Source organism: Molothrus aeneus, chromosome 2, assembly GCF_037042795.1.
Source record: "Molothrus aeneus isolate 106 chromosome 2, BPBGC_Maene_1.0, whole genome shotgun sequence".
In the NCBI taxonomy this organism is placed as follows: domain Eukaryota; kingdom Metazoa; phylum Chordata; class Aves; order Passeriformes; family Icteridae; genus Molothrus; species Molothrus aeneus.
The window spans coordinates 48253569-48271299 of record NC_089647.1 but is presented as its reverse complement, the minus strand read 5'-3'; the positions used below and the strand labels follow the sequence as shown (position 1 = coordinate 48271299).

The window sequence follows — 17731 nt, the reverse complement described above, 5'->3', positions numbered from 1 at the left end:
CATAGGAGAGGAGAACAGATTTCCAAAGTTTGCCTTCTTGGAGAAAGGCTGAGCATGTAATTGCTTCTGAAGTTGCTCTAGAGAAGCTTCCCCCAGCTCCTCTTGACATCTCACTTCTTTTCAAAGTCAGAGTCAGGTAAGTCAGTAAACTTACAGCTTGCATTGTCCCAGCAGGGCAGTTACCCAAGAAACATTTAGAATCACAGCTCACCTTTTCTGAATGAAGTTTGATGACAGAATAAAGATAGACCAGTGGTTATATTGACAGTTGTGAGACTTAAGGAGGGTAGCATAGATTTATAAAGAAATTCACACTGGTGTCCAAATTTTCTTAAGAGTAGTGAGAGATCTGACCTGGACAATCCTGTGACTGAAGAGCTGTGACCTCAATAGATATGTGCTTTATACCAGCTCAGTTAAGGCCATTAATCAGGATAGAACTCTAGTTAAAATATTGGATTAAAGGAAAACATGTCCTTTTAAATTTCCCTTAAGCAGAATTGATGCAACTGTTTAATAAGGTATCTGTATAATTTAATAATGCAATGATTTAAAACAACCTACAAGTGATTTATAGCAGACAACGTGCACACAAAGAAATCAAGCTGGCCATGCACTACAGCACACCTACTGCTGGCTGATAATCTGGCTTGTTTGGCTGTCTGCACTCTCCACTACTACCAGAATCAATTGTTTTAGCACATCACTGGGAGTTAGTTGTTCACAGAGCAGAAAAACTGGTTTTGTATCTTGCCTTCTGGCTCCCACATTTGCCATTCTCACATCTGTGATGTTTGAAAAGCAAGAACAGGGTGGCTTTGCCACAGTTACCTGAGAGCAATATGCTGCAAAGCCTCTTGGTTCAATTTAATACCATAATCCACTTACATAAAGAACACAAGCTGGAACCATGGTCTTGGATACTTGAACTGAAATATAACAGACTTGTCTATATTGACCGGCACCTGTTATCACAATTATTTGCCACAAGTCCTGAAACCTAAGTGGTGCAGAAGCCATGTGGTAGACTACCTTGTTGAGTGAAGTCTACTCAGACAAATTAAATGGAGGGATATAATATTTTTAAACGGATATTTTTTTTAATTTTATGCTAATAATAACGTAAAAAGGATTTTGTAATATACCACATCTAGCACATTCTGTTTTAACAGAGAGAAATGTGGGAATCATAAATCAAAACTAAACCTTGTTTTTTGTATCTCCTTGTTTTTTCACTACAGAGAAAAGATGTTTTCTCCTGTTAGTCAGACTGCTGTGATGGTTAGAAAACAGTAAAATGTTGTGACTTTCTTGAACAACAGCGAATATCATGTAACCTACATACTGATGGGAATGAGTTCTGGAGGACATACCAACTTTTTAATAAAATTATGAACCATAATAAAACCGCAAAAACTGTAAAAAGATGCTAGGACATCTCTGTCTAATTCTGTGGCTCAGCTTTTCACACTGTTCTCCTGGAGCAGTCAATGTTTGTACAGCTTACCTTGCCAGCAAGTCGATCAACTCAAGTTTTGACATTCCATCAGGAAGTAATCGAGGAATAGCAGCAACACATGTTCTGAACAGATCGATTTTTGGTTTTCTTTCACCACTGAAAAATTAAAAGAAAATTTTGACTAAACTTAAGAAGGAACTGTGTTAAATGATCCACCTCCAAAGTGCCAGGGGCCTACTGACAACATCAGGAGGGACAGCTAGGCACTATAATAAAGTAGGAAGGAAACAAGAATACATTTTTCCATTGAATAAATGGTTTTGATTTTGACATTTTTCATGCATCATATCTATGCATTACTTGGAAAATCAGTTATTAATGATTAATTTGCTTCTTTCTGAGAGGAACTGACATATACATAAAAACGGAGGTAAAATGTAGGAGGATTCCTCCATTAAGATCAGCATTTATATGATGCAAGCTTTGGACGAGGCAATGAGGAACAAGTTGGGGTGTTCTCCATCATAGTGCAGCTATATTTCACCAGTTGTAAAAAGAAAATAGGAGATGAGTAACAAGTGCAAATAACACAACTGAAGATACAGAGATTTGTCCCCAACAGAGGACAAACCTATGGAAAACCATCATGATACATTTTAATACTGAAAAAAGTGTGCAATTTAGAGGTAGGTATGGTCAGAGAGTTTCTGTTGATCACTGCCGGAGATAACAGCATTTTTGCAACTCTTATCAGCTAGAACAAGTTTTAGCAGCCCTAAGGCTGTTCTAATCTGTGGAATGGCACAACTGTTCCCTAACAGCCTGCAAAAATCATTAAGCATAAAGTTCAGCATGAACCAAACACTAGATTGGAAGTCCATGAATCTTCCAAAAGTAGCTCAAGTTTCAGCTGTCGATTATTTTCAAAACAGATGCAGTTGTTTTCTGACTTGTTTTCAACATTTTTGGTAAGTCTGCAGATTAAATAAGTCCTTCAGATAGACTCCAAAGGGTGGATTTTTTTTTATTTGCTCATTTTTATCTCAATCAACTATTATCTGATGATGGAGTGTAGAGGAAATTACCAAAGCATAACAGCATTTCAAACTGTGCAGTCTTTCCCACAATATTATTAATTATTAGCCTGGAATATGTTTTGGAAGGATCAAAAATTAAGGTCCTATTTGGAGACTATATTATAAACATGCAGAGAAAGATTGTTCCTCTTTTAATATCCTTCCAATAGAACTAGAAAAGAATGAGGGAGGGAAAGAGATATTGTAAGCTATGTAACACCACACTAAAATGGAGTGACAAAACAAAAAATGAACTTAGCTTTCCTGCACCCTGGTCCATTGCCCTGGTTACAACATTACTCTGTCTCTCCACTAACAGAGGACATTGCATTTGGGTATCTTACTTTTGTGTTCAGTCACAGAGAAAGCCTGGATGCAATGCAGTCTGAAAGAAGATTTTCTGTACTCATTATTTCAGTGACTAACACTGAGAAGAGTTCAGTGCATACAGAAAAGGCATAAACTGATATTAGACTTATTTAATTCTAAGATTAAAGAGAGTTTTGTAGTGAATACCATACTGTCTCTTAACACCCTCCTTATCAGCTTGGATATATATTACATGAATAAAATGTTGACACATTTCTAATTAACTGTCTTAATGGTACAGTTAGGAGAAACTATATTCATGATTAATTACCTCCGTCTCACTATGTCTGTATTCTAACAGATAGAACTTGAAAGGTGTCAACAACTGACTGGAAAAGGAGTAAAATACAACAACTCACTGAGAATTATAAACAAACCCCTTTCAACTATTATCACTAAAGCAAATACTAGTAGCTGGATTAATAACTAGTGCAAAATCCTATATTTTTACAGTTGTAAACATTAAAGTGCCATTGGGAATTTCATGTGCAGGCAAACCAAGTCTTCCTTGATGACTTGAAATGGAAAAGGAACTTTGCAGAGTTTTCTTATGCTCAGACCCTAGCGAGGGCAAAGTTTGTGCATTTCAAATGGAGACTTGTAAAATAATAGTTTGAGAGGAAACTCTTCTGAAGCCAAATGAGTAATTATTTATAAATATAAAATCTGTGGGTGTTCTGTGGCTTATCAGCTGCTCAGAAGAGTAGCAGGAGAAGATTCAAACCTCAGGCTCAGGTTCCCAACTTACCATCAGAGCTACCAGGCACAGCACGCAAGGGAGGCAAGGGGAGCCTTTGAAGTACTTGCAAGGACAGGTTTGTATTTTAGAAAAATGCATGCCCTCTTCTAACCAAATGTTGGAAAGTAATTATAGCCAGTATTGAAATCCATATCCCAGTGCAGGATGCAAAGGATGCTTCTTACTCAGGATTTAAATGAGGTTCTCCATACTGTCAATTATTAATTCAACAATAAATGCTTAAAGGGTCAGTAATTAAATATTGTCTAGAAGCAAGCACTGCAAAAGAAAGTTCCAGAATCTGCAATGTTATGTCTGCCTAGGTACTTCTCTCAGATTCTTATTTTATTTGTTAATAAAAATACCACTGTGGTGTTCATTTTATACAGTTTACACATAAACTTTATGTAACTATGACAAAAGCAATAACTTCAAAATGTACATAAATACAGTGTGATATCTACCAATAAAAGCCCATAAGAATTCAAAATAAATATGTAACTCCAGTGAAGCATAGAGTTCTGCAAACAAAAGGGAAGCAATTACACAAAAATAATGTTGGTTTTTCCACATACCCACAATGCACTTTTTGAAAGGATCATTTTTCATCCTGATAGTAACAGCTACTGATGTTCACATTGTGAGTTCACATGATTTTAGATCAACTGATAATTAAGCATCCCAGATATTTTTCCCTTGAAAGAACAAGTTAAAATGTGTTATAATGTCGTTTGCCTTTCAAGTGTGTGTATTAAATTAGAGCTCATCTCGATATAAAATGCAACACAAAAGGCAGTAACTTACATGTCTAAATATTCCAATCTTCATGTTTATAACAAAAATTACTACTAAATCTTAACATATCCTGAAACTTAAAACTCTTTTAAGTCTATTTGTTCACCGACTCTAAAAATAAACAAAATTTTGGCGATGCTGAAAAACCATCCAAAGGATATTTATAGCAAAGATTAAGTACACTTTTTATCTTAATCCCCAAGGTTTCACTGTGCAATTATCTCTTGGGAATAAAATGTGAGTTTCAAAACTTGCTTTCCTTACCACAAAAGCCTGAATACCCAAAATGGTTATGAAAACTGGGGGTGAGAACTGAACAGGACACGGGGTAGTACTACAAGAAAAATATGAAATATTACTGGATAGTAATAATAGCTATGAATATAAAAAAGTAAGACAATGCTGGCAACACAGCTTACAGTCTCACCTAGAGGCACTGCAACAAATAAGGGCGGAGAAACTAAAACATGAAGATTGTATCAGTTGTACAAGGTAGTCAGTCTATCACTCACAGTACTCCTAGCAAGTTGACTTTTTTTGGGCAGTAAATTAAAAAAAAAATCTCAAAGAGAGCAGTATCCTTTTCATTACATCTCAAACTTTTTTCCAGGAGTTGTTTCTTTTCTAGAATAATGACCATGTCTACTGCTCTAACAGGAAAGATACGCAAGGTGTCCTTACAGTTGAGATCTCTACAATCTGTGCTCTGCATGTATAAGATGATGTCTGTGTCTCTAACCTCTACTTGATGTTCACCTCACCAGCTCTCTCTTTCCACAAAACATCCCTCGCTAATAATTCTGGATGAAAGTGAAAAATGATGCTGTTCAACACAGCTTGAAGCACACTGGTGTGATTCTGTTCCAGTGAGATACTGCTTAAATCCAAACCTTATCAAAAGATTACTTGGGTTTTTAATTAAGATTTGATTTTGATTACAGGCAAGAAAAGCAAAGGGAATTTTTGAATATTATCATTAATAGGGATTTACAGAATTCACTGCATTCATTTTGATGTTTAGTGATGCAAATATATCCTGAGATAGTGTTCTGAGCACAGGCTGCCAGGTTTTCTACTTTAGCATTCTACTTCTACCATCTAAACAACCACAGAATTCACACATGATTTTACCTACATAAAGAACATCTTCAGTTCCAAACACTCAAACACTGCAGCATTCAAAGAAGCAAGACTGACTTGTCATAAACATTTTTTCTAAGTATACACTAATTAAGCTAAATGTTCCTGTTTCTTGCTGTTTCTCTGATGACTCATGATAGACAGAAATAGAGAAAAAGTTCCAAAATTACATCTGCATGTTTCATGGGAATTAGTTCTTTGGCACTCACGTAATCATGTCTTCAGGTTCTTTGTTAAGCATCTGTATGTTGGTAAGCATCATGCACCGACCCACTTCTTTGTCAAGGTGTCTGAGTATGTTGTCCACAGCTTTCCTTACTTGAGAATAATATAATGACATACCTGCAAAAATATGTGGTTTTGTATAATTGGGGATATTTGTATATTTATATACTCTGAAAAAGAAAGTTTCTTACTCATGCTGTGGTGCATGAAGTAAGAAAAATGCTTTCCTCATGAGATAGTATATTCCATTACTAATGATATCCTGATCCAAAACCAGAATATGTTGCCTGCTCCAAAAGGAACGCTTATATATTATACAGAGAAACTGGAATACTGGATCATAAAATTGCAATGAAATGGCTAATACAAGAATTTAATAGTGCAAACATTTGTTATCGAATACTATCTTCAAATACTTCAAATACTTTAAATACTCCAACAGCAGTGGGTTTTACACTGCTTATTTTCTTGATATTACTATAATGATCTAGCAGAGTACAACACAGTTCTTTGTCACTGGTGTAGACTTCATTTCATTCACACAACTTTAGGGACTTAATGAAGTGTGAAGGGAAGCAACCAAATTTTTTTTTTTTTTTTTTTCCAACAAAACCAGGCACCTTCAGGGCATGATAGAGAGGCTCTTCTACAGCACAGGATTCTTGCTCTACATTGAAGCCCAAGACTGCAGTGCTGTTAACTGAGGTACTTCAGTACAACATTATTTTACATTTAAAAAATTTGCCATTTTGAACGTTTAAGATATTGCAATTAAAATGAGGCTATCACCGGCATCTTTGAGGGTTTTCAAAGCTGGTACATCTTTGAGCACAGACACTGTTTCTAATAGGATGAATATCCATGAATAAACACAGCTATCAGTACTGAAAGATTAAAGACTACCTGTGTCTTTAACCTCTCTCAGAATACAGGGTTGCTACCTCTTGTGAAGCACAACTGAGGACTTTTCAGAATAACCTACAAAAAATGGCATTTGTCAAACTGAACCACACATTTCATTAGAACACACAGTAAATTAAATACTTACAATACAAAAATAAATCAAATACTTAACAATAATAAATTATTCTGCTCAAGCGCTGAAAACATGTTCAACATCCATTCTCACACAAGTTTCTGTATTGTCCATTCTCTTACTGACCTATCATTTTAGCTTCCTCCTCTGTAAGAGTTTTGCTCAAATACGTTTTCTTCACTCTGAGAGTGTTTCCCGAGGGAAGGACAGCTCCAGTCACTGGCATTGGTGGTTCACCATCTTTTTGCTGCAAGCTATCAGCAATTACCAAGAAAGCTCTCAGGCCAATATTCATTCTCTGCGAAGTTTAGAAGATGGATGAGTTCCATAATCAAATAATCATATTCTACTCATATTCTTCATTCACTTTGATATGTTGAGAATGCACTTGCTGGCACTTTTTTCTGTCTCTTCACTAGATTAACTAGTCTGATATATTTCACAAAATTACCCATTAAATAAATAGTGAATTCTTATCTCGACTATGAGCAGTGCTCTCCCCTCTCAGAATTTTAAGTATTTGCATTAGCACTTTATCTTTTTATCTTCAGGATAAAACACCTGGATATGATCTGTAGTGTAGCAATGCATCTTAAACAGACCTTCAGTTAAACACAAATGACCTACATCTGTTATGAAAAAAAAGATCAATAACTGTCTTGAAAGGCCCCAGGGTTAATCATACTGAGAGAAAAGTCTGGAATGATGCTCAAAGCCAAAACTACAATACGAAAATATCAGGAAGCTGAATCTAAGTGATCTGAATGCCTTCTGGGAATGCACCAGAGGAAAACTTGCAAGCTTTGCATTGCAGTGATTGAAAGACTAGAATGTTTTCAATTTCTCTGGAATGTGTTCCAAAAACTAAGAGGCTGTCCTACTGACAGTCTCCCAGAGATGCATTTACACAGATTATGGGGATTCTTTTTTTCAGAATGCTAAAGTCCACGTACATAAAAAAGTGGCACTATGATGTCTTTATTTTCAGAATTACAATGCTGTTGAGAAACAGTAAAACTTCAGATGTTGATTCAACAAGAAGCTAAGGACTATGTCCACCCCCTCTCAGCTGGGCTAACACAAAATGTCCTTTGTAGGACCTTTCTCAGTCAATGCTGCAGGTGGCTGACCCAGAGCATGGTGAGGACTGCCTGCTCAAAAATTCCTTTTCATTCTTTTTTACTTTGCTACAGAAAGATGAAAGCTGTGTTCAAAGTAAAGCTTGCCTTTCATTTTTCCTACTTTTGACAGTAGAAAGTTTAATCTACTTTTCCACATTTTTCTAGCAAATATAATTTGTTCAAGGCAATCACTCTATTTTAACATCTTAGTGAATAGATACAACAGTTTAATTCTGCAAGATTAATACAGACATGTTTTATGAGAGGATCACAAATTATTTTGTATTTTTTCTTAATTTTCAAAGGAAAATATTTTCAAAATTTTAATGAATTGTATATTCTTAAGAGAATTTTAAATTCTCCTAGTACTTATTTATATTTTGATTTTTTAAAAAAGTTTTTCAAATTTCTGATTGTTTTCTCTAGGTAAAGCACTAAGAAGCTGACTCGTGACACCAACACCAGTGGAGTTTTGCTGGTCAGAGTGGTAAAATTTTATTGGTTTTCTTTTTCAAGCTTTCTTGCATTATGTACTCAGTAAAACTGTTTTGAAAAACATTGACTTTGTTACAGAAAAATTATCGTTTTATTAAAATAAAGTTTAAGGCGTTGCATGTAACAAGAGCAGACATAAGGCTGCTAAGGACATACTGCAACCAATAGTTTTATTCATATTTTTCTTTTTGTTTTATAAATTTGCACAAGTTCACATTTGATATTATTCACTGAGAAAACATCAGAAAGGCATAAACAATGTGACATCTTACAGTTAGAAATTCACAAATGTATTTTACCAATAAATCAGATTCAAGATTTTGCCTGAAAACAGGACAAAGTTGAAAGCATGCTTAGAACGTAACCAGGAAGTAAATGTAGCACAATGCAAAAAAAAAAAAAAAAAAAAAAAAAAAAAAAAAAAAAAAAAGAAAAAAGATAAGTAAAAAAGCACAGATGTACATCATACCTCAGGGTTGAGACTGAAAGCTTTTGCTGGTTTTCCAACACAAAGGAAGTCAAAGATAATTTCTTTCATTGCAAAATCTAAACGTTCCTAAAATAGCAAAAATACTGCAAATCAGTAAGCTGCTCACTTCTGTTAGTTATTTTCATTAAGGCTATAGAATGCTGAACACCAGTTTAATCAGGGTTTATTTAAATATATGGAAAAACAGATTTTCAGAAGTATGTAGAACATATTATCAGATCTAAGCTTTTAACAATGCTTTATGTTGACAAAATCCAAAATGTATAGCATTTAAATAGAAAATGATCCATTTTGGGAATAAAGCTTTTAATTATTTCATTTAAACTGCAGTAATTATGGCACTAACACAGTATTTTACATAAAAAGAGCTTGTTCACAGATGGCACAGTTAAGGGAAGATTTTAAGCATCTGTTTGCTTCGTTCCTATTCAGAGATTTTAAGTACATGCTTAAGTGCTTTGCTCAATGGGAAAATTTTCTGAATTTAAGTCATAAAAGAGATGAAACTTCCAGTACTGCAGGTTAGTCTATTTTAGCAGTTCCCATTTGAACTGATGAAAACTACATGTGTCAGCTCCATGCTGAACTTGGTTGACATCTCACTTACTTTGAAAGCAGTGAAACTTATTGTCCTATACACCAGGGATGATTCAGTATCAGCATGAAACACGGCCTATTATTTTGAACTTTATTGACAGTCAGAGTGTGTCAACAAATGCATTTTTTGACTTGCTGGAAATTAAAAAAACTGACAAAAATTACTTGTGAGTTAAGTGAACACATTTTAATCTATTTTCACTGGAATGAGGTTAATCAAAACCTGTTGTTCAAAACACGTTTGCCCCAGCTCAGTGTATAATAATTTCATCATTCCCTGGATGAAAGATAATGTCAACAGGGTGGTAAAAAATTCAGTCATTAGACGTCTACTTATTTTTTAATTTGTTATTGGGAAAATAATTGTTCATTATATGGAAAGATATACTCAAGATATACTCTCCTATACCTGTGCAATAAACTGTATTATCTTCACAAAGATGTTTAGAGGCATATCTCTTGGCACAACACCACGGGACCCTTTTGGGAAAAGGGTTGTGACAATAGTAATAAGTCGACTGCAAAAGAAAAATGAATATTAGACATTTTTGGACCTTGCAGACCTTCATTTAGCATGACACTCCATTTAGAAAGACCAGAAAAAACTTCCTTTGAAAATGTAATGGGGTGTCTTGTTCTGATCCTTTGCTACAAATTCAGTGTAATTATTTTATTTCATTACTACATTACAAGTAAATTAACCAGTCAATGGCCACCACAAAAGTATTTTTAACTTACACTGAACAAGGAGTTACTTCTATTTTTTCCAAAAGCAGAAGCACTTTATACAGCGATTTTCATTCTGTAACTGAGAGTGCCACAAGAGGGAATGTTTTGTTGTGTACAGCTGAGTTTCTTATTTTGCGATAGAGATAGGTAGTTTGAAGGAATTCAGGAGAATTATGAAACCTCTTCACTGGCAACATCCACTCTACAATGAATTTTCATTACAAATAAATACACTTTACCTTTGGGTAGCTGTGTTGCTTTCACATTTAATTCTGATCATGTAAACCCACAGTAGTCTGTAGAGAGATTCCAGTGCAACTCGAGCCATTTTTGGGTCCTTATTCTAGAGAAACATATCACATAAGAAAAATTTCAGGTACAAATTAGCAAGGAAGTTTTATAGTTAAAGGAGGCCAACATTCAGCATTTTGATAATGAAACTACAAAAAAAAGGGCCTCATAACTGCTCAGAGCTCCATTTCTGTAGCTGTGGGATGCTCGTGCATCCAACCTGCTTCTGTTACTACTAAAGTTGTTGAAAAACCCAAGTATCAAGTTAGTTAAATTAGATACATGTTGCAATTTAAAATCTCTGTTTGAAAACCCCCACAATTTGACTATGAAAATAAAAACTCCTATTCAGTGGATTACATAAATTCAAAAGTTGTTGCACTATGGTGGAGGCTTGGCACTAAGAACAGATAAAAGAATGTACCACACATACTTAAAAGTGAAAGGACAAAAATCAGTGGATGTTTAGGCAGACCTAATTAACATGGCATCTGTGATCAGCTGGACTGAATTGGTTTATCTGTCTGGATTGCTGTTTATTTTTAGAAACTAGTACAGGATTGTCTTTGGGTCTGTTCAGTCATATGCAGTTTTCTGTTTCTGTGGCAGTTTTAAGAAACAAGTAAGTGCAGTCCAATCAGATGGTCTCCCACATGCTGAGCCATCTGCTGGGTTAAACTTTGCAGGAGTCCAATACACTTTGACCTGAGATAAGGTTTGCCTGGCCCGCAGGGCAAATCTCCACGGCAAAAATCTGAGATATTTTTGGCAGACAAATATTGAGCCACAGATCAAAGACTGCGGTTTGATCAAAGAAAATGCAACTGATGCCATCAGAAATTCCTGAATGTGTATGGGTCTGGGTCCTGCAAAATGATGGGAGGACAATTTGCCAGTGATATGAGAGACAACTTCAACTTTCAGCGTGGTATCTGCCACAAGCTTAGGAACAGAAACATTGTTTTTAGGCCCCAATTTCCATTCAACTCCTTGACAACACATTTTATATGGACAATAAAATTTTATATGGACAGAAAATAGAATAATATTTTTTAATTATTATAGCAGCATACAATGGTTGTCACACATGTTTGGAATAAGTAGTAAAAGGAATGCCAAGTTTTACTTGGCATATTAATCTCTGCAGGATTTTAAAATAATAAAATCATTTACAATCAATTTGTTTATTAACCTTTAATTTGTTTATTAACCTGTTTACTTCCAATCTATTTTTCCTCAGGTATAATCATGTCAGTCCTTGTACAAGTCAGACCTGAGAATGTTATTTCTTCAACAAGTGATGAAGTATGTTTATCAAAATTTATTCTTATTCCAAAGCTTTCAAGAAAACAGCAGGCTGTGGCTGAGTTAAGTTAACAAGAAACTGTGTAGCAGAGGAGGCTGTGTAGCAGAGGAGGAAGCTAACGTTAGCAAATGTCCAAATAGCCCATTGATGAGGTACTTAGCTGTGAGGGCCATTGAGAAAGAGGGAGGAGAAAAGGGCTGAGACCAGTATCATTGGAGTTTTCAAAAAATAGTAGACCAGTTTTTTGTCAGATCAGTAAGCTGCATGGCAGAAACAGGATTAAGAAGATGATACAAAGCCCAAGATACATCCAGGGACATTAAGGGCATGTCCATGAGTAAGATTTGTCCAAGCTTATGGTGTTGATGTGCACAACTCTCCCTCTAACAGATGGATTTCCAGCTTTTCCTCCCGCTGTGTGAGTTTGGCTTGGGTTTTGAGGTGCTAGCCTCAAAAGATTGTTTCAATGGTTGGGGCATCTCTTTCTCTGTACTGGGAAGGAGTGGCCAATCACTTTCTTACTTCAGCCACATATTCAGCTACCTTACTTTCTCCTCAAAGTAAAGATTGAATGAGTGCCACAACACCAATCTGAGAGCCCTATAAATCAAAGCATATATCAATGAATTACAGGTTGCAAGATAAATTCCAATTTTACTTTCAATCAGTAAGATAGGACCAAGTTTTCTTATATTTTCTCTGATGGTTTCAAATAATTTGTCACCATCTTCTCAATTTTCAGAAAAATATATATTCCCATCTGGCTTTGCCTTTTCTGAAGCTTGTACAATTGCATAAAACCCCATAAAATTAGATTCAATAACAACAAGATTATTTTCTGAATCTCTTTGCAAGTAAGATTCTAATACATCCTCATTGAAGGTTAGGTATTCAAGTACTGGGAGAAAGAAATCTTTAGGCAGACTGAACAATCTGAAGAGCTATTCTAACAGTAGGATCCATATGAAGAGAGCCAATACAAATTGTTTCACTAAGACAGAGAGGAAGTATGGACAGAAAGCAACAGCAAAAAAGGATGTAATATGTACCTTTTTGATAAGCTTGAGAACTCAACTTTTGGAGAGCAGATATTTGTCTCTTAGCTGAGAAAGTGGCTGAAATGTGAAGTTTGTGTGAAGTTTGAAGTGTGCTCTTAGCAGAAGCCTCCAAACCACTGGTTCATCAAGACATAGTAGGGAGGCCCTTCATTTGCTCTAATCACTTCACTGTGTTTCTTATATTGCCCTTTTCAGGTGGGCACAGGAGCATCCTTTCACAGGGCTGCAGTTTTAGCATGGCATGGGACACAAGTTATTGCAAAAGTAAAAGGCACGTGGAGGAGCAGCAATGATAACTAGCACATGTGCATTGAACACTACGTGCAGACTGGAAACCACAGCAGACTGCAGTGGAAAACTAACCTTAAACCTCAAAGATCTAACATATGGTAAGGGAATTAGAAGGGCTACATGGAGGAAAAAACTTGAAACAGTTTAGGGTTTTTGTAATGCAAACAGTTAACATGAGTGAAATAAGCAATGGAATCAGTGTCTTAGAAGTAGTTCCATTTTGAAAAAGCAATAACAAGTTCTTTGTTTCCAATGCTTATGTGAAAATAGCAAGCTACTACTACTAGCTCAGTTTTGGTACGTCACTCAACTTATTAACTTCCATCAGCAATTTTTTCTGTTTCACAGGTGTTTGACTCAGTCTTGCTTTGAGTTAGAGGAACAGTAGAAATTCAAACTAGACCTAAGAATATTTTTTTGCTGTTGAAAAAACCTGCACAGCTAAAGAACTTGTACTGTCAGGAATAAAGTTATGTATGGAATCAGATGATAGCAGTAACTCAGCACATTTACCTAAAAAGGCTATGCAACAGATCTACAGTGCATACTGAACTCTGAATACAATATTAAAACCAAGAGATACTAACCTTGAGATTGGAAAGGCAGTTGTTGAGGAAAATATGCCATCTGTTTAAAAAGAACTGCTTCTGACTGACACAAAGCAGGCATGTTACCAAGGGGTACAAAGCCTAAACAGGAAATGGATGTCAATAAAGTGTTATTTGCATGTCTACAGCACACAAAACTAATTTAATAGAGCTACTGTAAACTGAAGTTCTAACCCCTCTGTTTTGTGCAATACAAGTTAGCCAACATAAACACATTAGTAAGCAGTAGTATTTAAAAGGAGCCTTCTCTAAAGCTGTTACAGATACCTTTCAAGGATGAACTAAAACCAACCCCATGTGTATTCATAGCACTGTAAGATAGGGCACAATTTTACAGACTCCCAGGGCTAAGTTCTGCCAGTTTACTGAGAAATAAAAGCATGGAAATAACTAAACTTTATTATTATAAAAACAGGACCCACAGAGATTGTTGGAACTTGTGAATCAGATGACTATTACTCCTCAAAATCTGCAGTCACAATATTTACCGCGAGACATGTCAAAGAATTGTGTTAAAATACAGGGAATGCCTGGATCCGCTGGGAGTTACAGCTTGTGAAGTAAAAAAAAAAAAGGAAGCAAAGCAGAACACAGAAGTTGAAATACCGTAACCCGGTCTCTTTGTCAACACTTACTTTAACACTTGTAAACAACACACTAAAAAATAAGCTAAAACGCACCTAATGATTTGGAAACTGACTCAGCTATTTGAAGAAGACTAAGGTTTCAGTTGTAATGTTAATAACTCCAGTCAGGACATAAAAAGTGTTAGTAAAAAGTAAGGTAACATTCACTTTAAGATGAATTATTTTAAAAATTATCGCTAAATTCTAACTTCAGTCACAGCTCAAAGTATAAACACATTCTAAATCTCAGTTTCTGTTCCCCTAAGACGTAACATAAACTGTCCATATCTAGGCTAATTTCTTGAGCAAATGGCAAATATATATTAATTTTAATTTTTATAATCATCTCCAAAATACATACGGGACAGGATAACTGAAATCTTCTCACAGAAGACTTTCTTACTATACAATTTAGTAATTGACTGGATCACAGAGTTTAGCAATATTCCAAGAGTGTTACAGCTCATCCTAAGGAAGATCCCTAGGAGGGAAGATAAACCATCTCCTGGAATTTCCTAATTCTCTCCATTCACTACCAAGGAACCTTAATGACTAGCTCATACAAGGTACTTTTAGATAGAAAATGAAGCAAGATGACTACCCCAATCCTGTCTGTACAGTGAGTGCATGGATTCACCAAACACTGATCTTGGTCCAGTTCAGACTTTAAGGAGTGTGCTTTCTTCCTGGAAGTCTGGAAATATGCACTGCAGCTATTTCTGTCAACTGTTTGCCTTTCCCCTCCTCCTCCTTGCAATGTTTGTATTTCTAATCACACCCTCACAAGAATCTATTCTATTTTGTCATTTTTAACTGTGTAGCCTCCAGCGTGGTATGTGTGGACAAGCAATCAAATGCAAAGGCCCAGCTGTGCAATCCTTTCTCAAGAATGTAGTATTGACTTTGGCAAGTATGGCCACAGTTTGGGAAGTTCTATTTAATGTAAAAACTGTACAAAAAAGCTCTACCCTGCTGCAGTTCCAAAAATGTTTTATTAACTCAATAGAGTGGAACAGAGCCACACGAACACAAGCAGAGTCAAATCAGAAATACATCTCAAGCCTCCCACTAATTCAAACTGGATCAGGATTGCACCTCAGGGGATGCTCTGACTGTCCCCTGAGAATGCTGTAACAGGCAGAAAGCTCCAGCACACTCCTGCAGTCCTCCCAGCAGTTTCGCTAGCGCCAGTGAACAGCATTTGCCGAAAGAACTGGAAACAGGGAAGTCTTTTTGACTTTCCCCTAGAATGAGGGAGGACAAATGACAAACTTTCTTTACTTAAAAGGCCCAAGACTTCAAAATGGATTAGCTAATGCCACACTGCTGACAGGCGCTGACCCAGTTGGAGGGACAGACTGCTTAAGGCAGCCAGCATCAAACTGACTCAGATCCTCATTTAATTCAGACCAACTCATGATTCCAAAAATACACTGCAGTGCCACTGTTCATCTCATATGAAAAAAAATGAAATAGGGAGCTACACAGTAGCCAGGTTATGGATTTAAAAGGGCATGTGTTATAAATTTTTTCCTTCCTACAATGTATTATTTAAGCCCCATTAAAGAGTTGTTCCCACACGCCTCATTTGTTCTCGCTTGACAAGAAGTGAACTCTATTCTTTCTCCTCTTCTCCTAATGTTTACACATAACAACTAGGAGAAAACCTAACCATTTAATAATCACAGAACCAGAAGCTGACAACATATTTGATTCAGACTAACTTAGATTGTATTATCAGTAAAATAAGTATAGTTATTTTCTGGAAACACAATAGTCTTCCCTGCAAATAGAAATGTATTGGTTACAGGCAAATGCAAATAAAACATTTTGCAATTTCCCAAGGGTCTTGCTCAGAAATATTTGTGAAAATAAATTTTAACCTCTGCTTCTTAGAGTTACTAACCAATGAGTGTTTCTTTCGTGATGAAAGTTCAAGCGTTGTATCATACAGGCTTTCAACAAAGTTCCTCAGACAGGGGACATTCACTTCATTTTTAACAGCCTGCAATAAAATTTCATGTCAGTAAAAAAACTATTTCAAAAGCTGTTTTATCTAATTTTAAAATATTATGCAAACAACATCAAAAATAAACTTACAGCAGCTACGGGGACAAGAATTTCAACAAACAGTCCTGCCAGTGCATGCTTGATATCTTTGTCTTTGACTTCAAGGAAATAATGTGCACATTCCTAAATTTAAAAAAAAATACAAGAAACATAAATTGCATATCAGTTGGAATAAAGACCGCTGAATGTTTGCTGAATGTGAATCACGTGTCAGTGACTATTTTTATCCTGCAAATCCCACTGAAAACATTTGCCTCTTAAATTCTAAATCTGCATTTTGCAGCAAGCAGAAAGCAGGACATAAGTCAAGATCAAGGAGCTGTTGCTCTAATCCAGAAAGTCTCCACTGACTCCAGCTGTGCCTGGTGGTGTTTTGGACTGGAAATTGAGTTGGACTCAGGGGCTGACCTCATGCCCTGTGTGTATCTTCAGGAGCAAAACTAATAGTCAACATGGAGTGCTTCACACAATGCTTTGAGAAGGCAGAAAAGGAATGTAATTCTCTGGTTAAGATACACAGGGCAATGAACAATGTTATTGTAAATATTTTTGGATGAATTTCATTGCTAGGATTCGTTGCATATTACGGGTCAATATGGAATTGTGCTATGTGAGGACAATTTCCAGCCTGCATCTGGGGATTAAGAAAAAAATAAAAACAGACTTTGTCCTAAACATGCAGTGAACTACTCTCCAGACAGCTGTGTTGCTCAGGAAGTGAGGGATGGGAGATAAGCATCCACCCACTTGTGTGTACAACTTCTCTGAGGATGACAAATTCTATTGCCCCAGTTACTTTTTCTCTGGGTTCAAGGCCCAAACAGCCCCTGACTGTAGGAGGAAGGTCCCCACTGACCATTTTTCCTTCACAGTCATGCAGAGCAGTTTAAACCTCAGATCATGCATACTTTTTTTCCTGTGTGCTAACAGGATTATACAACACATGGCTTCAGTCAGTCCAGCCAGCCTTCCTGAGGTGCTTCTGCACTCTTTGGGGGAAGACAGGCTCTTCTGGAGCTCACTCCTGAAATTAGTTCACCCTTTGAAAGCATCTCTGTCTACTAAAGCAGCACTGTGTGACAGAGGTTTTAGGTGAAACACTGCATGGAGATACTCAAACAGACAAACTGCCCAAAGAGTTGAAAGGTACTTCACCAAACTGAGCAAACGATGTTTTCCCACGTGCACAAGTGCATCTTATGATGCAGAG

General features: G+C 36.3%; 1 protein-coding gene across 2 annotated transcripts in view; it reads right to left on the bottom strand.

Moving 5' to 3' along the window:
- The window catches only part of FRY (FRY microtubule binding protein), a 159785-nt gene that overhangs the window by 82857 nt on the left and 59197 nt on the right, over positions 1–17731 (bottom strand). For both annotated transcript variants that reach the window (XM_066544888.1, XM_066544889.1), the window contains exons 9-17: positions 16552–16644; positions 16358–16456; positions 13805–13906; positions 10511–10614; positions 9952–10060; positions 8925–9011; positions 6966–7137; positions 5788–5920; positions 1508–1615 (exon numbers count right to left, since the gene is read on the bottom strand). In XM_066544888.1, the coding sequence (XP_066400985.1) occupies positions 1508–1615; positions 5788–5920; positions 6966–7137; positions 8925–9011; positions 9952–10060; positions 10511–10614; positions 13805–13906; positions 16358–16456; positions 16552–16644 (1007 nt within the window). The remainder of the gene's footprint in view (positions 1–1507; positions 1616–5787; positions 5921–6965; positions 7138–8924; positions 9012–9951; positions 10061–10510; positions 10615–13804; positions 13907–16357; positions 16457–16551; positions 16645–17731) is intronic.